A 23,834-nucleotide genomic window follows, 5' to 3' on the forward strand; every position below is an offset into this window, starting at 1 on the left:
GCCTAGGCTCGCACGCGCGCTGCTGGGCAACAGAGCCCCCAGCCCCGCTCCGGGGGAAGCGCGTAAGCCTGCCAGTCACCCCCCGGGAAGTGAGGGCAAAAGGCGACAGTGGCTCTGGAATTCTGTACAGGCAGAGCTGCGGACACCTAAGATAACGCAATTTCTGCGCTAGGTGGGGCGGGGCTCCGCGAGGACCTCATGCTGAAGGGATAAGTTGGGAAGCGGAGGCAGGCGATAGAGAAGGGGCGTCCGACGGCTACTGAGGACGTGGTGAGTGTTTCTCGTCTGTTTTCGAGTAACTTGGTGACTGCTGGGGCCAGGGATCGGAGGTCTGCATTGGCTCAGAAGGGCGATCTGAACAGCTGAACTGGGACGGGTTCGGGCCTCTGGACCGGGAGGTCGAAGTGAGTTCCAGAGAGGAGGCGGCGCTTTGCTCGTTCGGCCGAAGGGATGAGAGATTTGGGGGGTTCCCTTGCTTCTAGGCTTTTCTCCCCCTTTATTTTCCATGCTTTTTTTTCTCCGCCTGGAACTTTTTTTGTCTAAATATTGCGTGTTCTCGTAAGCCCCGTTCAGATGCAGCCGTGTCTCTGAGCCTTTCCTACAACCCAGGCTGTAACGTCTTCCCTCCCTCCGAACGCCTTTCCGCTCGCCGCCTCTTCCGAGCGCTACCACCTCTCTTATACGGCCCCGCACCTCTTCTCCTTGATCTGGTTACTTCTTAGCTGTTAACCTCCCCTGGGACGCCTCCTGTGACTCCCCGGCTGGGCCAGGCCCTCGAATCTCCCTGGGTCTTAGTAGAGTGGTCATTCCCGTGTCTTTGTCCTCCCAGCCCTTGCGCGTTGGGACAGGGACCAGATTCCATCCGTCTCTAGCTTCATAGCAGGGTAGACAAGTGCAAAGACCGCTGATTTGGGAGTCAGGAGCCCCCGATTAGAGTCGGACTCTTCCAGTTCCCAGCTGTGTGCGACCCTGAGTTTACCTCCTGTAGTTTGATCTTCATCTGTAAGGTTGTTACGGAGAATTCATGAAAGGGAGGGGCGGGGCTTCATCAACTTGTCAGGCCCCCTACAGCGGGGAGGAACTCAATGAACTTGGAAGAGAGGAGTCTGCTATGCTTAAAGATGAGATCATTAACCTGAGTTCTGTTTGCCACCTAGGAAATGCTATGCGGTTTGAAAAATGACTTGCTATGTAGATTTGCACTGGTCTGTCGTTGGGCTTTACATGACTTTCCTTTATGTAGTATGTTTGTTGGGTTTAAGAGACTTTGGCCATCCGGCTAATACACTGTCCTCGTCTTATAGACAAGATTGAGGACCAGAGAGAGAAGGTGACCTCTCCAAAGTCACAGCTGGCCAAGAACCTAAGCCTGTAACTGAAGAGACCAGAGATCCTTCTTTCTGCTACATACACTCTTGGGAAACAGACCCTAAGGTACTTTGGTTTCACACTGTCTTTATCCTTTTTAAACACTCATCTTCTTTGCTTTCCCAACCATAGTCTTCCTCACACTGTGTTGTAATTCCCTTTTCACTTTGTATTTCCTTGCTAGAATATCACCTTCTCAGGGACAGTGTGTGTCCTATTCCTTGTTCTATGTTCTCAGTACAGGGACAGGCTCATAGCTGATGTCAGTTAATGATAACAGCAAAAATCTAGTAAGCACACATTAAATGCCAGGCATGTTACATATAATTATAATTAATCTTCACAATGGCCCCATAAGTAGATTCTATTATCCCCCCTTTACAGATGAGGAAACAGATTTAGGGACGTGAGTGTGCACCAGAGTTGTGGCTTGTGAAGTCTTTTGGGGACCTGAGGCTCAGCAACCAATTCTTTTAATTTTTTTCCCCACAGATCCTTGCAGATTATCTTCTGGGGAAAAAATGCCTAAAGTCAAAAGAAGCCGGAAAGCTCCCCCAGATGGCTGGGAGTTGATCGAGCCAACATTGGATGAATTAGATCAAAAGATGAGAGAAGGTGAGTCTAGGAGTTCCTGTCTGAGTGGGCTGTGTCCAAGGGTCACAGGCTTACATGCTTCAAGGGGCCAGGCATAAATGCAAGGATAAATGAGAAGAGACAGGCTGTACCACTGTGGCCTCCTGACACTGACATGTTTTGTTTGCTTATTAACTGATAGGAATACTATAAATGCCAGAAAGTAAGATGATACAAATGAAAAGGTCCTCAAAAATGTTTTTGAATATAAGAGCTTTAGGGAGTATAGATCAAGTAGTCTACCTATAATTATTTGCTGTGTTGGTTAGAGGTATATTTAAAATCATACAAAATATATTTACTTGGGAAATCCTGTTCTTTTTCACTTCCAAATTTTCTGAAACATTTTTATTTGGATTTTTCTTATGAGTCTCTGTTTTCATCATCACTTTGTTTTTGCATCATCTACCAGTTTTCCAGAATGCACCATCTTCACTTCCCTCTAAATGTTGTGTGATCCTGCACTTTGTGAGTCAGTGTAGTGTGCAGTTTTGGGAAATTTTATCTGAAGCCACAAGCATCTGTTGGCCCTATCACAGTATAACCACTTACTGAATTGCTTTTTTTTTTTTTTTTGTGGTACGCGGGCCTCTCACTGCTGTGGCCTCTCCCGTTGCGGAACACAGGCTTCCGGACGCGCAGGCTCAGCGGCCATGGCCCACAGGCCCAGCCGCTCTGCGGCATGTGGGATCCTCCCGGACCAGGGCACAAACCCGTGTCCCCCGCATCGGCAGGCAGACTCTCAACCACTGCGCCACCAGGGAAGTCCCTGAATTGCTTTTTAAAGCAATCTTTTTTTTTTTTTTTAAGGTTTTTGCTAATTAATCTAACCTTTGTTATTATGAAGCCATACCTCTAGCAATAAGTAGTGAGTGTTAAGTTACTTTGCTTCCTTCGAAGCTGACTGTATCAGGTAACTTCTATTAAATACCCAGAACTTGCAGTAATCAGGTCATTTTGGGCTGAGAGATTTCTTCCCCAAACAGATCTTTATTCAACATAAAGGAACTTAGAGATTGCTGTAATAGAAGAGATTTTTGTGAGTCCTTGCAAATAAACCTACTTCCTCTTTTTAAGGGGTGACTTTTTGGAGGGAGAGCATTTAGATGTATGTGATATTCTTTACCGTCAAAAGAAGTATTCCTTCTCTTGTTTTTATTTAAGCATATAGTTCTTCTCTGCTTTCCCATTTTTGATACACAGATTTTAAGACCTAGTTTCATGTTGCTCTCGCTTCCACTATAAAGAAAACAGAGTGGATGGCAGGTGGTACCAGAGCTGGCTTTAGTGTTGGGAACAATAGGGAGCTCTGGGGGTGGGGAGAAGCTGCTACTCACCCAGGGCCATTTACCATGTGGGATGCAGCCTCAGCTTTGCCAGATTTGCTGAGTGTTTTTCTTTTTCCAAGATAAGCAGAAATTCAGCTTTTCTGTGTGAAGTCTTCTAATTTAAAATTCAAACTTAAAAAAAAAAGTGTCTGTGGGAGGAGCCAAACAAAGCCAGCCTTCAGGCTGGTGGAGGCTGCCAGCCTCCAGTTTGTAGCCTTCCGCACAAGTTTTGCCTGTGGGATCTGTGGCCGCACTCCTAGGCCATGGAGGAGCCTTGGGCCCACAAAGGCCCAAAGCCAGTGGCATTGCCAGGCCTGTCCTTCTGATCTGAGGGCCATTTACAGGACAACTCACACTTATTGAAGCAGTTGGTCCTCTTACCTTAGGAAGGAAAATTCCTGTTTTCTCCTAGTTTGTCCCTGTTACTTCCTAGCCAGCACAACTGCCCAGCTCTTTGTATGTTTCTTAGCTTGCTACTCAAGTTTTTGTATAGCCACTGTTGCCCTGTAAGTCCCCAAACAAAAAGAGCCTGATTATAGGGACTATGGGGCAGAGATGGGGGAAGTTATGTGTGGCAGGGGTTTTTATGGGTGACTGAGAAATAAAGGCGCTATCTCCATGGACTGTAACCAGGACTTATAAATAACTTTGCTTTTACAAGTACTTTAAACTAATTGAAATTTGAAGTTAATAGACAGTTTGGGGCATTAGCAAAGAGGCAGAAACCTAAGTCTCGTCTGTGCCACAGTGTCTCCTACCTCTAGCCTCTTTTCATACCCTCCTAGTGGCAGGACTCCACATCGCCCACTGAAAGCTGCCTTCTACTGTGTGTGCGAACCTGTACAAAATGATATCCAAGAATGTTCACATGAGCTTGTGAAAATGGGTCCAAAAAGAAATTTTTAAAATGTGGGTGATGCTACAATTAAAATGTTGAGAGATGACTCAAAAGCACAGGAAGGTTCCACGTCCAGGATGGCAGCCTGAGGAGCTCCATGGCCCCCACCCCCCTTCCTTCAGTCATCCCATCTAGTCACGTGGCTTTCCGAAACACTCTCGACTCCGATGAACAAATGTCTTCTCCAGCCTTGACTCAACACTAGAAGTTTCATTTTAAAATACTCCAGTTCCCCCAACTCCTAAAAGTAGGGAGAACCAGATAAAATACAAATAGCTGAATGTTAATTGTTGAAGCTGGGTGGAAGGTACTTGGGAGTTCAGTATACTGTTTTCTTTTGTGTATGTTTGAAGTTATCCTTATTGAAACCTTAGAGAATTCACGAATCTAAAATCTGTCTCCTTTTAGCCCCTCCACCCCACCACCTGGTCCAGGCTACCCTCACCTGTCACCTGGGTGCCTGCAGCAGCCTCCTGCTTCTGCTTGCCCTGCAGTCTTCTCCACGGGGCCGCCAGGGTGAGGGCTTTAGGTTGTACATCAGATCACATCATCATCTGCTCAGGACCCTGCGGTGGTTCATTCCCCTACCAGAGCAAAATCAAGTCCTTCTGTGGCCTTCCAGGTCAAGCACACTCTCTCCACACCCCTTGAACTCTGTCCCCTACCCCCCACCTCCCCCAGCCCACCAAGCCCCCAGCCACACTGCTGTCCCTTGACTCCCAGTTACAGTCCCACCTCAGGGCCTTTACATTGGTGTTGGCTCTGCCTTGTACACGTTTGCCCCTCTTCTCTTTTTTTTAAAATTGAGATATAATTGACATACAATGTATTGTTTTAGGTGTACAACATGATTTTATATATGACTATATTGTGAAATTATTACAAGTTTCGTGAACACTCATCACCTCACATAGTTTTCTTATAAGAACTTTTAAGATCTACTTTCATAGCAACTTTCAAATATACAATACAGTATCATTAACTTTATAGTCACCATGCTATAGATTCCCCAGGACTTATTTATAACTGGAAGTTTGTACCCTTTGACCACCTTCACTCATTTTGCCCACCCCCCCAGCCCACCTTGCACGTCTTGTTTCTTAAGGTCTCTGAGCGGATGTCTCCTTTGATGACTAGTATGAAGTGGCAGTCCCCCTCTTTCCCTGCTCGCCATCCCCTTCCTTGTTCCCTTCTTTTCTGTGGCCGTTACCACTTAACCACCAGGGGCTGATCTGCTTCCTTCTCAGATCATGGCTTTGTGGTTTCTGTGTCTTGCCCACTGCCATATCTTGGGCACCTGGAGCATGGCCTCGCCCATAGCAGACACGCAGTGTTGCTGAGTCCTCAACACCTGCCTTTGACTTGGATCACAGAATCCTGTTTATTGAGCTGAATTACAAATTCTAGGTAATAGAACAGCCTCGGTGTCGGAGAAATGGAGGTATAGGTTTCTTAACCCTTCTCACCTTTCTCCTCTGCCCTAAAAACCAAGAAGAGGTGACAAAGATCAGCTTGTAACGCTAAGAGAAAGACTTGCCTTTTGGCAGGTGCAAGCTGCTACCTGATCCTACATGACTTGATGGAGCCATTATTTCCTGCAGGCTCGCCATGCTAAGAACTTTCAGGCTTGTCTTTTTCTTTTTTCCCTAAACAATTTTGGTTGGGAAATGAAATTAGCGGTGCCTTAAAAGATTATTAGAATGCCCATCTGAAGGTCCGGAATTATCTTGAGAAATTATTATGCTGGAGAAATAGGTCTGGAAGGATAGAGACCCGGGTATTAACAGAGGTTGTCTTTGATTTTTTAAAACCTTTGCTTTCTAATTTATCTAATTTAAAAGGCATTTTTAATTTAAAGCAATTAATGTTTAAGTCATGGGGCTTACCTTTTGCTTCATCTTTAAAAAAAAAAAACAGCCCTAATGAGCCATAAATCATATGCTGTAAAATTCAGCCTTTTAAAGTATTCAGTTAAGCAGCATTTAGTGTGTTCACAGAGTTAGGCAACCATCACCACAGTCAGTTTTACAGTATTTATCACCCTGCAGAGAAACCCCATCCCCTTTAGCGGGGGTCTCCCTCTCCATTTCCCCGTGTCTCCCTGATCTAGGCAACCACTAATCTACTTCCTGTCTGTATAGACAAAGTCATACAATAGGTGGTCTGTGAGGACTGGTTTCTTTCACTGAGCATAATGTGTTCAAGAGTCATCCATGTTGTGGCATGTGTGAGTACTTCATTACTTTTTATAACTGAAAAATATTCCAGCATGTGGATAGATTACATTTTAACCATTCATCAGTTGATGGACACTGGGGTGATTTCTACATTTTGGCTACCACAAACATTCATGTACAGGTTTTTGTGTGCAAGCGCATTTTCAGTTCTCTTGGGTATATACCTAGGAGTGGAATTGCTGGGTCATGTGGTTACTCTGTTTAACTTCCTGAGGAATTGCCAGACTGTTTTCCATAGCAGCTGCATCATGTTACATTCCCACCAGCAGTGTGTGAGGATTCTGATTTCTCCACATCCTCACCAATATTTATTACTGTCTTGTCATTTTGATTATAGCCATCCTAGTGGGTACAAAGGATTTATTCTTTATCCCTACTTATTAAAAAAATAACACTATATCCTATGCAGACTACCCTATCCCCCAAAAAACAAACACATGTGTTTTCTCTCCAGCTGAAACAGAACCTCACGAGGGAAAGAGGAAAGTGGAATCTCTGTGGCCCATCTTTAGGATCCATCACCAGAAAACCCGCTATATTTTTGACCTCTTCTACAAGCGAAAAGCCATAAGCAGAGGTAATTGGCCAAATTCTCTCTTGACGCTTCCCAACTTGAGTAGCTTTCAGATTTATTTAATTCTTGAAACCTCAGCAAGTGTCATGATGTTTCTTACCACCAAAAAAAGGAGAGGGGCCAGGCCAATATTGGTTAAATACTTTTTTTTTTAAATTTTTGGCTGCGTTTGGTGTTTGTTGCTGTGCGCGGGCCTTCTCTAGTTGTAGCGAGCGGGGGCTACTCTTTGTTGCTGTGCGTGGGCTTCTCATTGCAGTGGTTTCTCTTGTTACGGAGAATGGGCTCTAGGTGCGCGGGCTTCAGCAGTTGTGGCTCGCGGGCTCTAGAGCACAGACTCAGTAGTTCTGGCGCATGGGCTTAGTTGTTCCGCGGCATGTGGGATCTTCCCGGACCAGGGCTCGAACCTGTGTCCCCTGCACTGGCAGGCAGATTCTTAACTACTGTGCCACCAGGGAAGCCCCTGGCTAAATACTCTTTTTAAGGGTGGGTAGTAATGGGCCAGGGGTGGGGGGAACTTTTTTTTTTTTTTTAATCTGAGAAGGCTTTTTTTTTTAAGATGTTGGGGGTAGGAGTTTATTAATTAATTTATTTTTGCTGTGTTGGGTCTTAGTTTCTGTGTGAGGGCTATCTCTAGTTGTGGCAAGCGGCGGCCACTCCTCATCGTGGTGCGTGGGCCTCTCACTATCGCGGCCTCTCTTGTTGCGGAGCACAGGCTCCAGATGCGCAGGCTCAGTAGTTGTGGCTCACGGGCCTAGTTGCTCCGCAGCATGCAGACCAGGGCTCAAACCCATGTCCCCTGCATTAGCAGGCAGATTCTCAACCACTGCGCTACCAGGGAAGCCCGGGAGCTCTGTTATACTATGGTCTGATGCCCTTTCCCCATCTTTTTGACAGAACTGTATGAATACTGTATTAAAGAAGGCTATGCAGATAAGAACCTAATCGCAAAATGGAAAAAGCAGGGATATGAGAACCTATGCTGCCTGCGGTGCATTCAGACACGGGACACCAATTTTGGGACGAACTGCATTTGCCGGGTCCCCAAAAGCAAGTTGGAAGTGGTAATGTCTCCACCCCTGTCATGTCTGACGACTGGGTGGGATATTACTGTCAGGGTTCTGCCCTAGTTGACCACAAGGGGTTTTATGTTGTTCTGTTTTGTGGTTGGCCATCCCCCCAGCAGTGAGACCCTCTGGTCAGGAATCCATGCCAGGGAGTTTGGCAGTAATTATCTTACATCTGGGGGCCAGTCTCACCTCCTCCTTTGGGCAAGTTATTGGGTTCCTTTCCTCACTTAACCAAATGGGGGTGATGATACCCACCGGCCAGTCGGCAGGAGCTTGTCCCTTTCCCTCCAGTGCTTGCCCTTCAGCCGCCCTTTTTTCCAGGCCTCCTTTTCCTCCCAGGGACACTTCAATGTTAGCATCACCATGTCTCCTGCCAGAACTTCCTGGGCGGCTGGGGAACACGGCTGGGTGTGCAGTAGCTCGGCTCCACACACATACGCCTCTGAAGTGGAGCCGCAGGAAGCAGAGAAGGGTTGCTGGGCTGTTGGCCGTTAGCGCCCTTTGAGCGTGGCCCCTCGGCTGACCGCCATGGGCCCCGCTGGGATGTCAGGCCAGATGTCTTCTTTCACACCGTCCCTCGTCACAAGGTCCCTTCACACTGCAGCACTAGTTACAGCTTGTAGGGCTTCGGCTCAGCAGGCAGCTCTGTCCCCCTGAACCATCTGGAAGCTCAAGGACGGGCATGTGGAGCAGTGGAGAGCGAGCACGGGCTGCCTCCTGAGGGGCAGCTCTGCTGCTGGTCTCTGGCGGGGGCAGGAAGGGGGGCAGAGCAGCAGAAGCCCTGCTCCTCCAAGAGCCCCAGGGTTCCACGGTGATGTCTAGCTGGGGCTCCTGCCCCAGACCTGAGGCCAGAACAGAGCCTGCTTCAGATTTAGTTGGGTTTCACCATCAGATCTTGTTTCCTTAGACCAGAGTCTTGCTCCTCCAAAAAAGAAGAAAAAGGAAAATAAACACCATTGCCCTGGGGCCTTCTGTCTGCTGGGCGGGCTCCCCTGCCGGCCAGACACTAGGCCACACCTGGCCTGGGGGACAAGACTGTTCCGCTGCCACACAGATTCAAGTACACACTCTTCTTCTTCCCGAGCCCACAGTGGAAAGTTCCCCAGCCCAGAGGCGGCCCTGAGGCCTCTGGCGCTGAGCCCCCTGAGCGGTAGCAGACCCACCCCCAGCTCACTGTAGGGTGTGTCCTGCGTGCTTCGCAGAATAACAAGAATCATTTACACAGATTTTTTTTTTCCTTTTTTGGGAGCAAGTGTGTACACTGAATTTGCATAAATTAAATCCACATAGAGAAGTAACTGCAGTGTCAACAGCAGCTGTTTCCATGTTCACGAGGGAACCGAATTTTCCCCATCCAGCACTGTCGCAGAGGGTTTCTGAGGAGTGTCCTATGGGGAGTGGATGTCCCGTGGCCACCCTTCCCACAGGAGGATTCCTGCGTGTGGGCGTGTGGTCCGTGGCAGGGGCACGGGGTCTCAGCTGTCTTCTGTTTGCAGGGCCGGATCATCGAGTGCACGCACTGCGGCTGCCGGGGCTGCTCTGGCTGAGGCCATCGGCCCCGACCCCTCTCCGCCCTGGACTCTGGACTGCGCAGGTTTCTGCCTGTCACGCCACCCTTTCCTGGGAGCGGCTCTTCCTCAGAGCAGTTCCCCAGGCCCGAGTAGGAGCATGGTCTCTACATGTGAAGGCTTTGGTGTTCATCAGCTGTGATTTGTAGAAATAAAACTAGTAAACCTTTTGGGTCCTGCCTGCCTTCTTTCAGAGCCAGCAGTCTGTGGAACCCAGTGGGACAGTGCCAAGCCCTGGAGACCAGTCTCCCTTAAGGCGTGATCCTAACTCCACCTCACAGGTGCTGTGTGACCCTGAGCACTTACTTTCCTCATTAGTGATGGGGGTGGCAACCTCTCAGACGAGGAGGGCCTAAGATGACATACCAAGGTGGCCCAAGCTGCTCTTGGACTTGCCATGAACTTCTTGGGCACCTCAGACCAATGCCTGCAAAAAGCTGCAGCTCTTACTGTGGCCCAGACCTTTCCCTCAAGCTTGCAGCTACACGGCACATTCACGTGTCTTGAATATGAAAGGGACTCTTGGGGCTCCCGCAGAGCCGTGTGAAGGCCATGCACTTTGTTCCAGCTCTGCTGGAGGTCCCCCAGGGTCTCCCCATCACCTGCCCCCAGGGCCTCTGTCCACATCGGCCACAGTGACGGTGTCCTGGTCTCCCTTTGGTTTGGTCCGGAACTTCTGCCACGGGTGGGGGGTTTCCTCTGCTGGCATCACTTTCAGCCACTGCTTATAATAAGCTCGGAAACCATCAATCTTCTCCAAGTAGGTGTTTCTCCCTTTGTACTGTAATTGGAAAAGCGTGGGGTTCCAAGGCTCAGAGGGGCCACGATTAGACTCACTGCATATTACCTACTGCTGACCCCAAACCATGGCAGCTGGCTCAGGGCTCAGGGAAGCTGTTCTTGCTTCCAGTTGGTCAAAGGGAGAGGGCAGAAAAGCTGCTCAGCACCGAGTAGTGTACAGTAAAGAAACAAAGTTGTACCATGGGGCAGACCCAGATTCTCTCTCATCTGCTAACAATCCTTCCTGAGTCTTTGCTGCTGTGCTCCTATATACCCAGGCATGGCACCCCAGCCCTGCACAGCTAGAACCGCTGGGCGCCACCAGCTGTGCCTCCACAGCCTGCTGAGCGCCTCCCGCTCGGCACAGGCATTGCCTCCCTCTGACTGTCATCTCAGCACTGCTGCAGAGGTCTCAGGAGAGGAGGGAAGAAGGAAAGGAAACAAGACATGCCAGGCAGACACCAAGAGAAAGCTGGTAGAGGAACACAGAGAAGACCAGAGGAAAAACAGACAAAACGTATGAGATAAAAACCGTTACTACATGATGATAAAAGGGTTGATTCAAAAGGTTTAACAATTCTAAACTTGTACCTAATAGAGCCTGAAAGTACGTGAAGCAAAAACCTGATGATCACAAATAGAAATAAGTCCACCATAAGGGAGCATGAATGTATGACTGAATACAATAAGCTTTAGGCTTCTGGTAGTTTGGTGACTGTTGATTGAACCTGAGAAGACCCCTAGTGGGCCCTACACAGTGAAGAGACAACCCCCCAACCGGAAGATTCTTGCAACACGAAACCAACAAAAGACTAGTGTCCAGAATATTTAAAGAACTCTGAGGCATCCGTAAGATAATCAGCTGTTCAAAGATGCCCAGCTATGCCCTCCAGCATACTCTCCACTGCTGTCTCACTAGCTCTTATTAAGCCTTCAAGCATCCCCCCTGCACAGCCGTCCCTGACCCCACGTCCCCTGGCTTGGTGTGTCCTGGCCGACTTGTCTCCCTCCCAGTCAGGCCACAGCTGCTCTGGAGGTGCTCAGCATAGGGTCTGACTCAGCGGACCTAAAAACCAAAGCCCCGGAGCCTGATATCCTCAGAACAGCAAGGAGAGAAGTGGCCATTACAAATCAGATTCTATCGCTGCCCTCCTGCCGTCCCCATTCACTCGACAAACAACAATCTATGCTGGGCGCCAGATGACAGGCAGGCACCAGGGACCCAGGTGAGCAAAGCAGACAGTCTCCACCTCTAGGGGCTTTTACAATCTCTTCAAGGGAAGAGTCACACACGTGTGCATGTAATTACCAACTGTGAAACATGGTGAAAAGGAATAGTGCTCGTATGGGGGCCGCCAGCAGGGCACCTCTGAGAAAGAGCCATCTGAGCCGACACCTACCAGATGAGAAGGAACCACAGCCATGTGAAAAGCAGGGCAGCCTACTCAAGATGGAATACAAAAACCCCTGAGGCAGGGAAGAGGCCGTGGGACTGACGGTGAACCGAGGGAGGAGTGGCCTAAGATGAAATGAGCCACGTGAACAGGGGCTCGCAGGCCGCAGTCTGAGGAGTTTGGCATTTTCCCCAAGGGAAGCCACCGACAGTTTAAAGCAAAAGGATGCCAATCCCAGCAGGTCAGAACCAGGCGGGGTGTGGGTGGCGCTGGTTAGGGAGACGACGGGCATGTTAGAGCTTGGTGCACTTACCCGGTCGAAGGTGGGTGGGTACTGGGCTGCGAACTCCAGCTGGCGGATGACCACTTCATTCACCGGGACCCTGTTCCGCCTCATGTCCTTCAAGATGTCGATGAGATAGGCGTAGTCCAGCTTCTTGACGGCTGCGTTGATGAGAGTGCTGTAGATGTGGGCGCTGGGGGTCATCTGGGATTTCTGGAACATCACAGACACACCATCAGCAAGATGATGGTGGTGGCTGGGACAGAGAGGCCACTGGTGGCACGTCGGGCTTGGGGAGCTACCCTGCCAGTCAGGCCTGCTCTGCAGACCAGCCACCAGGGACGAGAAGGGCAGGACCTCGTGGCAACAACGGGCTGTATGCCCCGCTCCACGTCCCCCGCTCTGTGGGTCCATCCCAGGTGACTCAGGACCCCGCCCTCTCAGCCCTGAAGAACCTAGACGCAAGTAGAGGGTTGTTCTCAGAGATCAACAGGCTCAGGCAGTAAACCACATCAGGGCAGGAGACCACCTCCTGTGGTTCACTGCACCCCTGTCCCTTGAGAATTCTGGTACGCTCCCTGCTCCCATCATGGCCTCCATCCCTCTAGAGGGTTGGGGCCAAGACCTGCCCCACCCCTCAATCTCACCCCGCGGCCACCACCTTGGCAATCATAACACCCCTGGCCCTCAACGCCCATTCCTGCAGCGCCTCACCAGGGTTTCCTGTCTCCCAAATTGGGCCACTGACCGTTCCACACTGCAGCTAGAGAGACCCCACTCTCCCTGCCCCGCCCCCAACAGCTTACCCTGAGGGCAGAGGCCTGGACGGTTCGGGAGGGCCCCCTCACCCCCCAACACCCCAGCTTTCTTCTTCAGCACCACGGGGCCTGCCTGGGCCCGGGCCCGCTCACCCTCATGTCTGCAAGCAGCTGCAGGCCATCCCCTGGCCTGTGGCACCCGATGGCCAGGCTGCAGAATGTCTGCAGGTTAGGGACGATTCCCCTCTTTGCCAGGACTGGCAGCAGTGCCTGTGGGGACAGACGTGGCATCACCGTAAGCTGTAGCCCAGCAGCCCTGGCAAGAGCCTTCTCTGCTGGAGGCGCCAGGGCACGGCTCTGCTCTGAGGCCTCGTGGCTCCCTCTGCTGACCACACTGGGCACCGGCCTTGGCCCAGCTCCCCAGGATTCAGCTGCTCTGCGAGTCCTCCCTGCCTTCCAGCCCGCCTGTCTGTAACAGGTCATCCCTTCTTCGAATGCCCTTCATGTTCCTGCCCCCTCTGCTCCTCTCCCGGCCACCATCCATCCCTGCCTTCGATGTCCATCGAGCACCAGGGGCCTCAGGGGATGGCGGTCCTGTGGTCCAGGGCAGGAGACAAAGCCGACAACAGCATGGGAAGTGAGGGCCGAGGGAGCCCCCGGGCAGGAGATGAGGAAGAGGGTGCCCGCTCAACATGGCTGGGTCAGGGCGGGGCCCAGGGAGGGGCTCTAGAGAAAGCTGTGCTCTGCTCTGAGGGCCTGAAGGCAGAGGCTGCCTCTGTCAGCTCTCAGGAGAGCCCAGGTCAGAGCTTCTGGCAAAAGGGGCATCACACAGAAATACGTTGTACGAATGGACAAAAATCCCGTGAGGGCCCCAACGTCGCCATCTGTGAGACGAGGAAAGCCACAGGCCAGTGGAGCCTCCTGCTGTGGTCAGTAAAGAAACGAGTGGATGTGAAGCTCTCAGAACAGAATGAAGCACAATAAGTGTGAGGAAGTCCATGAGGCTGGGGCGGGGCTGAAGGGTGGCCCCTCTGGGAGGGCGGGGAGTATGGCTGGTTCACCACCTGATTCCCAGGAGCTCCGGACAGTCTGCGCCCCTCTCACAGGAACTGCTGACACACCTGGCAGGGGAGGGTCTGAGGGGGAAGGAGAGGGGCCCAGGCGGGAGCCCTGTGCCTCCCCTGCGCCCCTCACCTTCGCCCCCTCCAGGTCGCCCAGCTTGCTCTTCCTCCTCATCAGCGTGTTGAAGAAGGTCAGGTCGGCCTCCACTTGCTGCGCGTCCAAGATGGTGAGTAGCGAGGACTCTGCGGAAGTGCCGGGCTCCACCACCTCCGCCAACAGCGTGAGGGTTTTGATGTCGGGCCGAAGCCCATGCTCCGCCATCTTTCCCAGGAAGCCCTCAAGGCCCCCCATCAAGGCCAGCCTGTCGGCTGGAGTGGTCACGGTCCCAAAGGAGACCACAGCCGAGGAGACCGCCCCGGGGGTCAGGAGGTTGGTCTCCAGCCCCCAGGGAGGCGGCACCGGGGCCGCAGGGGCCACAGCGTGGTCAGGCTCCACCTTGGTTTCCACCCCAGGCTGGGCCTTGCCGCGGGCTCCGGCCTCCTGAGGCTCCAGAGGCCCCTCAAGTGCCTGAGAAGGTTCTAGAAACAGCTGCCTCTCCAGGGCCTCCACGTGCAGCCTGGCTGACAGGCTATCGTCCGCCCCGACCCCGTCTCTCCTCCTTGCCTGCCGCCCACCTGCCGGGGGCTGGAGCAGGACCATCTCCTCCCTGGGCCTCAGGAGCACCGCCGAGGCCACCTCCGGGTCCCCCAGGCCACAGTCCCGAGCTGCCCCCAACAGCAGGTTGTAGCCGTGCCGGCTCGGCTGGAGCCCCAGGCTCAGCATCTGCCTCCACACCTGCCAAGGAGAGACAGGCCTCACCCCCAGCTCCCGCTCCGAAGAGCCCCCAGCAGAGCAGGCAGCACAAGGCAGCAACCAGTCTGCAAACGTGGGGGCAGGGGGGACACGGGAAAGACGCCAGGCTCTGGGCCACTGAGAACCCCAGAGCCTGGGAGCTTCCACGGGGCGCCGCTTCTCCTCTCCTCTGGCTCACCCCAAAACCGTGTCGCACGTCCATCTCTCCGGCTCTCCCAGGCCCTCCTCCCACTCCCCTGGGGAGGGACAGCCGGAGAGGCTCGGTGCTGGAGGAGTCCAGGCTGACTGAAGGACTGGACGCAGCTGCCCTTCCTGAGCGCCTGCCGTGTGCCCTGCCCCACGCAGCGTCCTCAGCTGCCTCAAGAGCACGGAGCGGGCACGGGCGGAGGGGGGCCTCAGCCAGGAAGAGCACCTCACACGCTGTGGGCCCGGGCAGGCCTGTCTCCCTTCAAGCTGAGGTCATTTTCACCCCTCAGCGAGGAGTCTAGCACACTTGTGAGTTCTCAAGGGGGCAGTATGACCACGTGCGGTCACTCTGACACCAACCAAGATGCCACGAGATGCCCCACGAGGCTCATGGTCTTGCTGGCTCCTGTCCGCAGGCTCACTGGGAGGCCACGTGCAGCGGCCAGGAGCTCACATCAAGTGTGCCTATGAGTCAGGGCCGGCCAGGCCCAGGTGGGTGCCACATGCAAAAGGGCCACTGCCCACCAGACAGGGTCCTGAGGAGGGCAAGGGTCTGGGAAGCCACCTCCATGGGGAACACTGACAGAACTGAGGTTATCAGGGACGCAGATGCTATCCCGTGGCAGGAGGGATTCTTGATTCAAATCACAGCTCTGCTTCTTAGTGGCTGTGAGACCTTGGGCAAGTTACTCAACCTCCGGGAGCCTCAGCCTCGTCGTCTCTAAAACGGGGCTATGGTACCCAGCTTGAGCAGTTTAACAAGTGCATGACACAAACCAGCTGCTAGCGTGATAGACTATTTCTCACTAGAACAGATCGAGGCCAAAGAGAGGGAGGAACCAGATCCTGTCTATAAAGCAGCCAGGGGATGGCCGGCAGCCAGTTTCCAGGGGGTTTGCAGAGGGGAGGCACGTGGTCCAGGGCTGCCCCAGATCACTGGGGCTCAAACTCTGTGCAGACCATCCCCCTGGGGATCTTGCTGAAATGCCGATCTGGCTGCATGAGGCCTGTGTGGGGCTGAGACCCCGCATTTCTGACAAGCCCCAGGTGAGCCTGAGGCTGCTGGTCTGTGGGCCACACCTGAAGTTAGAGCTTTTGGTGAACTCCAGGTCCTTCCCACCCCTGAGGAGCTGAGGAGGCAGCTGTGGTACCAGTGCTAATCCTGCCTCCGCACTTGATAAGGGGGGCGCTGCGATGGGATTAGAGCAGCGTGTCTCAACTTTAATGTCCGTGAGGCTCTCTCAGGACTGAATGCTGACTCCTGGGTCCCACACGCAGAGACGCTGAGTTGGGGATGGGTCGGACAACCTTCAAGGACCGTAAGCTCAGCGGGTCTGGGCCGGCTGCACAGAGAGCCACCAAGCGGAGTGGGAGAGTGTGGGCTGGCTGTGTCCCGACTGGAGCAGTAGCCACGCCTCCTCCGCGTGCCCTCCCTCCCTGCCATCTGTAAAACGCAGGGAGCAGCGTGCTCTGGGAAGGCCAAAAGATCACAAATATAAAAACACCCAGCACAGGGCAGGAGCAAGTGCTCAAGTAACGCCCACAGGATCATCACTTGCACCCAACACAGGCACACGGAGGGGGAGCGAGCAGGGCAACAGGAGAGAAAGGACACAGAGCCAGGCGGGACAGACCTGCAGGGCATATCGGAAACCCGTTTTCTTGTCCTGGATGCAGCCCATGAGCAGGTAACTGAAGGTCTCCTCTGTGACCGCATGTCCTTTCTGGATGATTTCCTGGGGGAGGGAACAAAGAGGGCCGGATGAGAATCTGCAGAAGAGCCAAGGCCAAGGCCCAGGCCCGATGGGGCTGGCTAAGGGCAGACACCCCAGGTCAGGCTCAGGGCTGTGCCTCCGGAAGAGGTGGGGCCTGACTCTGGCTCTGGGCCAGCTCAGTACCAGCTGCTGGGCAGAGCTAACTGCTGCCTGCACCCCCTCCTCCTCTCCTTCCCAGGCCTCTCTTCCTGGCTCTGCTCCGGTCACTTCTCTGCAGCCTCTCTGCAAAGGCCACCCCAGCAGCCACTTTTAACCCCTGTACATGAGGCTTTGGCATTGCACAGAGCTGGTTTCAAATCCCAGCTTCACCACTGGCTCGCTGTGGGAGTGTGGGCAAGGCATTATGCTCCCTGGTCTCAGTTTCCTCATCTATGAAGTGAGGGCACAGGACTTGCCTTATAGGACCTTTGGAACGACCCCTCAGTGAGCACTGGCTCATCTTCAGCACCATGAAGCCCACCCTCTGGTACGGCACCACGGAGTCCCATCCAGCGGGACTGCACACGGCAGAGCACACGAACCACCGCCTTCACAGGGCTGGGGGCTCCTCTGTCTGCCAGACCCAGGCCTCTGATAACAGGGTCTCATGGGATTCACCTGTGAACCCCAGAGCCCAGTACGGGGCTTGTCTCATTGGCCCCTGAACCTTCCTTCATGAGGAACACAGACAACACAGCCTCACACCCTGCCATGTGGGACTGGCCCCAAATGGGGAGCAGGAAGGAAGGGATGTCCCACCTTAAACACATCGAGGCACATCCTGAGGTCTGCGCACATGGCGGCCATCTTCAGCAGGGAGTGGTACGTTTTCAAGTTGAGCTGGAAGTTTCTGGCCTGAAGCTGCTGCCGTAACTTCAAGGCACTCTGCAGAGCAGAGTCCTTCCAGGGGGACTCAGCGCAGACGTTGAACAGGGCTGTGTAGGTGGCATCTGAGGGCTCCAGGTCTCGCTTCTTCATCTGTGGAGACAGGGAGAAACTTGGAAGTGGCTCTGGGATCAGCCCGACGCACAGACGATGGCCACCCTGAAAGGAAGCTAGAGAAGACTGTGCTACCACACTGAACAGGCCTGGGAGCTGGGCCTGTGACAACGCAGAGCCAAGTGACACGCAGAGCTGGGCTCTCTGAACCCGACTCAGCCCGAGGGGCTCTGGGAACTGACCCCGCACCGCAGATGCTCCAAACAAGAAACCATCCTCCCCATGGTGCTCAGCAGTCCACCCTGGGCCTGGAGTGCTTTTGCAGCAGGGTCTCCCCAACGCTCCCGCTCTGTGGCCGACCAGGCCACCTTGACTGTTAAGATCCATGGGGTGGATCTGGTCTGGGAAAGGGTGGAGGAGGGTGGTAATCAAACCCCAGCTCCAACGTTTACTACCTGAGGGGGTCATAAGTTAGCTCGTCATTGGAAAAATGGGGGTGATACGGTCACCTCGAAAGGCTGTTATGAGGGAGAGCATCATGGGAGAGAGGCCCTGGGAGCAGCAGCAGCCAGGAGCTCGTCTCTGCAGCACATGTCATAGTCCCCCACCCCACCCCCGCTGAGTCACAAACCCCAGACTGACACTGGGCTTATTAAGCCCTCCAGGTGACGGAGTTTGAGAAACTCCTGGTAAAGCCAAGCACTCGCTATTTCCCAGAGAAGGGCAACCTGACCGAGGGTAGGTGACCAGCTTTTGCAGAGTGTACAGAACCCTGTTCTCAGGCCATTTTGGGCTCCACTCCCAAATCCAGCACTCGAGAGAGAGAGAGAGGTAACCTTAGACATGGCACTTCATCCCTCCAGGCCTCAGTTTCCTCATCTGAAAAAGGAAGACGGTGATCCCAACTTCAAGGAAGGGCAGATGCTCTGTATGTATGTTCACGTATTCCACAGCGTGTCCTAAGGACTTACTAAGGGCCAGGCCCAAATGACGAGACTAGGGCTCCCAAGAATTCTTGCTGGAATAAAGGATGTTCTCAGCTCCTGGAGAAGATGGGAATACTTCTGCTAGAGTCTATGGTCCTCTCAGGCACAGCTCTTTCCTGACTCATGAGGGAAGCAGCTTCCTGGCTCTAAGAATGACAAACACACCCCAGAGGTGGGCGAATATAAAGTAAAACCATCTTCCAAGAGAAATAAAAGCCCTTTCTCAAAGGATCAGCTTTGGAAAAAAGGTGCATGTGTGCACCTGTGTGTAGCGTGAGGATGGGAGTGAGACAAAAGGAACACAAACTAAATTAACTGGGAGTAGCAGTGGAAAAGGAAGGGGACCGGTGGGCCCTGCCATGGCCCGGACAGGCACTGGAGGACCTTCCATGTCATCACGTAGTTATCTGAGATCACCTCCATTTTATGAACGATGAAACTGAGGCTGGAGGGGGTAATGCACTAGCAGGTGACACATCCAGGGTCTGTACCCAGCTCTTTTGGGGCCCAAAGCCCATGTTCTATGGAGCCTGGCCCCTGCTGCCCCCAGGCTCATGCTCACGTCATTGTAGAGCTGGAAGGCCTTCCTCAGGTAGCCAGCCCGCCCGCAGCCCCCGATCAGCACGGTGTAGTTGCACTCAAGGGGCTGGAGTCGCTCCTCCTTCAGCATCTGTCTCTCAAACAGGTCCAGGGCCTCGGCCAGCTGGGGAAGAGGGGTGGGGGGAGGACACAACGGGGGGGACCTCAGAGACCCTCAGCAGAGGGAGGGAGACTGAGGCTGGGGGACCCTAGCTGAGCCCAAGCTCAGGCCTGCCCAGGAGACAAACACCCACCCTGGGCCTCTGCCACCAGCCTCTTGGTGCCCATGGTCTGCAGCCACGGGCCTTCGCGGTGGCCAAGAAGGAAGCCTACCAGTCTCCCACCACCTGTGAGAGCTCCTGGCCCCACTGCCATGGGGGAACTCCCTGAGAGGCAGGGGAGATGCCCAGGTGAACAAAGATCTGAGGATGGTGAGGGAAGGAGCCATGTGGCTCTCTGAGGGAACAGCCAGTGCAAAGGCCCTGAGGCCGGAGTGTGCTTGGGAGCTGTGGGAGCAGAGAGGAGGCTGCAGCAGAGTAAGTGAAGGAGGGGAGATGCGGGCGGAGAGGTAAGGGGGGTGGAGGGCAGGTGGCAGTTCTTGCAGGCTTCATAAGCTACTGTGAGGACTCCAGCTTCTCTTCATTTCTCAACTTTTCATTATGGGAAATCTCAAATATACACAAAAGTAAAGAGAATAGCGTAACTACAATGCCTATTAACGTCTGGCCAATCTTGTTTCATCTATACCCTGCATTTCTCCTGCAAACTGAATTTTTTTTTTTTTCTTTAGCGGTACGCGGGCCTCTCTCTGTTGTGGCTTCTCCCGTTGCAGAGCACAGGCCCCGGACGCGCAGGCTCAGCGGCCATGGCTCACGGGCCCAGCCGCTCCGCAGCATGTGGGATCCTCCCAGACGGGAGCGCGAACCCGTGTCCCCTGCATCGGCAGGCGGACTCCCAACCACCGCGCCACCAGGGAAGCCCCCAAACTGAATTTTTGAAAGCAAATTTCAGACATCCTGTCACTTCATTCACCAAAGCTTCGACATATACCTCCAAGAGATTTTTAAATATAAATGGAATGTCGTTATCAATACCTAAGGAAATGAACATCCCCAGTGTCACTTAATACACTGGGAGAGCTGGAGAGAGAAGTCAGGCCATCTGCTCTCTGCTTTAACGGGATGGCTCCATGCTGCAAGCCCACATCCTGGAAAGAGGTGGAGAGAGCCTTGGGGAGCCCAGAGACAAGTGTCGTTATAGCTGAGGGGGGCAAGGAGAAGGCTTGGCCTGGGCATTCCGGGGTAGGCTTGTGAGAAGTTAGGACGGGAGAAATTTTGAAGCTAGAGCTGGTGAGAGAAAGAGAAGACTCAGAGATGACCTGAAGGCATGTGGCCTGGGCGGATGGAATAATGGGGTTACCATTGAGTGAGATGAAGAAAGCGTAGGGAAATCAAAGTTGGGAACAAAAATTGCAGGCCACTGAGGGTAAGTATAAGGGAGATGGTGAGGAGGCAGCTGAATACACAGATGGGGAGTCCATGGGATGGCCGAGCTGGTAACAGGAAGATGGGAGCAGCATGAAGGAGGGGGCACTGAAAGCCAGGAGGCTGGCCGGTCGCCTGGTGCAGCACCGAGGGGGGAGTGAAGACAAAGAGGAGAGAGGAGCTCTCAGCATCCCACCCTTTAGAGATGACTGGAAGGTTGGGCGGCCCATCACAAAATACCACAGCACAGTGGAAGCAGGAGCCAGGAGCAGCAGAATCCAAAGGTTCCCTACCTTTCCTTCCTTGATCAGGCGTTTGCACTGAAAGAAGTACCAGCAAGGGGTGTTTCTTGGGCCCTGCCGTGATTCTGGCTGCAGCCCCCCTTCCTCATCTTCTTCACCACTCTGTTCCTTGAGCCGCAGGTTATACAACTGGGCCGTCGATTTGTGGAACATTCTCCGGGAGGAGTATTTGTCGGAAAGGGTCCCAAAGCTCTCCTCCTCCCCTTCCTCCTGCGTGGCCGTGGGGCTGGGCTGGCCTGGGTCAGAGCTCAGGCTGCCTGTGTTCTTCTGGCTCCGCGGGCCGAGGGACAGCCGAGAGAGGGAGCTGTTGAAGGCTGCTGGCGCTAGCCGAATCAGCCCTGCGGCCCTCGGCCACATGGGCCCCTCCCTGCCTCCGGCCCACCTGGCTCTGAGGGGGTCAAGGTGGTGCAGGATGGCCAATCCCATGGGGCAGGGGCCGTAGAAGAGCCGCGAGAGTCTCACGAGGTCCATCTCTGGTGTTCCCCTCCAGGGCCTGGCATAGGTCAGCAAAATAGTGAAAGTCAACGCGAGTTCATAGTCACAAAAGGCAGAAAGAAGACCAAGAAGGTGGGCACAAGCACAAGCCCTGAGGTTAGAAAGTAGGCCTAGCGTTAGGGTTAGGTTCAGATTTCAGCTCCACCAAACAACTATCCTTGAGTCCCTGGGCACTCACTGCTCTGGCCTGTCTCCTCGGCTATAAACTGGGGTTAACTATAACATCACCCACACAGCACCGTAGCAATGATTCAATCTCAGATACCAGCGTTCAGGTGCAGCATGGTGAGCACTCGATACACCTAAACTATTGATCTGTATCACTGAGCCACGACCTAAGTGACTGGGCACTCAAGTCAGAGCTCACTTTGAGCCCTGGCCAGAGCTGAGTAACTGGGCCCATTACTTGACCTTCTTGGACCTCAATTCCTTCAGCTGCAAGACACACTCACCTTACCACAAGGCCATAAGGATTAAATGAGATGTTTTTATCATAATGCCTGGGGTTTAATAGGTGTTCAAAAAATTATAGCATTATCATTTATTAGGAAAAAACACTGGCATTCTGGGCCTCTGCACAGGGAAGTTAACTTAAACATTTCTCTTCTGCAAAATTCATGGGCAAATGGGCTTCAGCTGTGCTGTCCAATGTGATTATTGACACTTGAAATGTGGCTAGACTAAATGCAGATATGCTTTAAAGGTAAATTATACACCAGATTTCAAAGACTTTGTACAAAAAAAGAAGGTAAACTACACATTTTTTTACATGTTGAAATGATAATATTTTCGATATACTGGGCTAAAGAAAATTTGAGACTGATTTCACAATCTTTAAACTTTAATGCGGCTACTTAAAAATTTTAAATTACGTACGTGCTCACACTATACTTCTATTGCACAGTTAGGCTAGAGATCCTGGTCTACATATTTGAAACTCTTTAATAAAAAAATATCAGAATACCCCCTATGAACAGAGCCATGCACTTATTTTGATGGGAGAATATGAATAGTTTTAGTTACTTAAGAAACAATTTGGGGAAGTTTTTATCTACTCTGAGAACTTTCGGCCCAATTCAAGGACTCTGTCAGTTGACAAAAAGTTTTCCCCCCAAACAGATGAATACTTAAACTCATTCAAAGGAGAAGAAAGCTCCCCAAATAAAAAAAAAATCAGAATAACGAGCATGAACACGTTTTAAGGTCTGGTTATATTAGAAGGTGGAAAGACCTCAGAGGGGACAGCAGGTTGGACAAATTAATATCTGTGGCCCAGGGAGGGGACTGACTTGCTGGAGGCCCTGCAGCAGTGTGGTGGGCGAGATCCACTAGCTCTGGAACTGGCTGGCTTTGAACCCAAGTCCATGAATAGTATCAAACAGCTTCTCTTGACCAGCACCCTAGTGACACCAGTGCAGAGGGCCTTTACCATTCTGCACCTGGTGAAGCTCCAAGAGAAACGTAATGCGAGCCCGTATGTAATTTTAAGTGTTCAAGTGACCACATTAAATAAAGGGGTTACACATGTTAATCAAAATACAGAGAACTTTAATTACTGATATTGATATAGGTACCAAAATGTCTTTAAAACAAACTTATGCTCTATTAGTATAGATGCTTCTTTTTCCAGCATTAAATAACAAGTCCTATCTTCATGTCCAAGCAGCGACAACTGGAGAGGAGTTTGTTGCAGATACTCTGTCTCCAACCATCATTTACACTCATCCCCATTTGCAATCGCGACTTCGTTTTGGACAGAGCGAACGCCACTCGGTCAGTCACCGAAGGACTTGCTAAATTTTACACTGAGACAATAAAGGAGTAATTCCTTCCTCCTCAAGTTCGTCAACCCGCCCGAGTTACTAACCCCTGAATTAGAGACACGGGGCCGCCGTCCTCCCTTGGGGGACCAGACTCTCCCCGGACGCTCCCCGGGACCCTCAGGCCGACCCGCCCCCTCTCCACACCTCCCTTTAGAGCCTCGGTCTCCTCAGCGGACGCCCCCGGCTCCGACTCTGGCTGTCACCCTCGCTGCCCCTCTGGTCAGTCTTCGTCCGGAGCCCGGGCCCCTGTGAGGGTCAAACAGGAACTCACTCCAAGGGTCCGACCCAGTGAACGCGGCCCCACCTCGGCCGCCAAGCCCACGGCACCCCCGCCCCGCCTCGCGTCACCCCCAGTCCCGACCCCGCGTCACCCCTAGTCTCGTCGCCGCGGCGCCGCGAACCCGTCTCCGCGGTCCGGAAGACCTTGCGCAGGCGCAGTCCGCGTCGCTAACTCCCGGCGCGCATGGTTTCAGGTGGGCGTTCG

At 52.9% G+C, this 23,834-nt stretch overlaps 2 protein-coding genes across 11 annotated transcripts; one reads left to right on the forward strand and one right to left on the reverse strand.

The window, feature by feature from the left end:
* Positions 1-138: 138 nt before the first annotated feature.
* On the forward strand, positions 139-9,843 carry BUD31 (BUD31 spliceosome associated protein). 3 transcript variants are annotated; one of them, XM_027125843.1, is made up of 6 exons: positions 139-270; positions 1,305-1,434; positions 1,861-1,983; positions 6,919-7,041; positions 7,933-8,099; positions 9,602-9,843. In XM_027125843.1, the coding sequence occupies exons 3-6, from the start codon at positions 1,890-1,892 to the stop codon at positions 9,650-9,652; spliced, it is 435 nt and encodes a 144-aa protein (XP_026981644.1). In that variant the 5' UTR covers positions 139-270; positions 1,305-1,434; positions 1,861-1,889; the 3' UTR covers positions 9,653-9,843. The 3 variants fall into 3 exon arrangements, with proteins under 3 accessions (XP_026981644.1, XP_026981642.1, XP_026981643.1); XM_027125841.1 differs by lacking the exons at positions 1,305-1,434; positions 9,602-9,843 and having other exon boundaries at positions 144-270; positions 7,933-8,880; XM_027125842.1 differs by lacking the exons at positions 139-270; positions 1,305-1,434; positions 9,602-9,843 and adding an exon at positions 292-404 and having other exon boundaries at positions 7,933-8,880.
* Positions 8,899-23,829, reverse strand: PTCD1 (pentatricopeptide repeat domain 1). 8 transcript variants are annotated; one of them, XM_027125821.1, is made up of 12 exons: positions 23,722-23,829; positions 23,499-23,596; positions 21,024-21,525; positions 19,230-19,370; positions 18,653-18,724; positions 17,502-17,720; positions 16,623-16,724; positions 14,083-14,784; positions 13,042-13,158; positions 12,161-12,343; positions 10,280-10,454; positions 8,899-9,027 (listed from the first exon to the last, which is right to left on the reverse strand). In XM_027125821.1, exons 3-12 carry the CDS (start codon positions 21,501-21,503, stop codon positions 8,924-8,926), a joined length of 2,295 nt encoding a protein of 764 aa, XP_026981622.1. In that variant the 5' UTR covers positions 21,504-21,525; positions 23,499-23,596; positions 23,722-23,829; the 3' UTR covers positions 8,899-8,923. The 8 variants fall into 8 exon arrangements, with proteins under 8 accessions (XP_026981622.1, XP_026981621.1, XP_026981623.1 ...); XM_027125820.1 differs by having other exon boundaries at positions 23,495-23,596; XM_027125822.1 differs by having other exon boundaries at positions 8,899-9,020; positions 10,276-10,454; positions 23,495-23,596.
* Positions 23,830-23,834: the final 5 nt, after the last annotated feature.

Source organism: Aethalodelphis obliquidens, unplaced genomic scaffold (genome assembly GCF_003676395.1).
Source record: "Aethalodelphis obliquidens isolate GAN/ISIS:26980383/991018 unplaced genomic scaffold, ASM367639v1 scaffold30, whole genome shotgun sequence".
NCBI classification, from domain to species: domain Eukaryota; kingdom Metazoa; phylum Chordata; class Mammalia; order Artiodactyla; family Delphinidae; genus Aethalodelphis; species Aethalodelphis obliquidens.

What these genes read in the sequence shown, in the direction of transcription:
- BUD31 (XM_027125841.1), top strand. Translation starts at nt 1,890, where the DNA reads ATGCCTAAAGTCAAAAGAAGCCGGAAAGCTCCCCCAGATGGCTGGGAG. An exon ending in AGATCAAAAGATGAGAGAAG is followed by an intron (nt 1,984 to 6,918) that starts GTGAGTCTAGGA and finishes TTTTCTCTCCAG; the next exon opens with CTGAAACAGAACCTCACGAG. An exon ending in GCGAAAAGCCATAAGCAGAG is followed by an intron (nt 7,042 to 7,932) that starts GTAATTGGCCAA and finishes TCTTTTTGACAG; the next exon opens with AACTGTATGAATACTGTATT.
- PTCD1 (XM_027125821.1), bottom strand. Translation starts at nt 21,503, where the DNA reads ATGGACCTCGTGAGACTCTCGCGGCTCTTCTACGGCCCCTGCCCCATG. An exon ending in CCTTCCAGCTCTACAATGAC is followed by an intron (nt 18,725 to 19,229) that starts GTGAGCATGAGC and finishes CATCTTCTCCAG; the next exon opens with GAGCTGAGAACATCCTTTAT. An exon ending in GTTTCCGATATGCCCTGCAG is followed by an intron (nt 14,785 to 16,622) that starts GTCTGTCCCGCC and finishes TCTCCTTGGCAG; the next exon opens with GTGTGGAGGCAGATGCTGAG.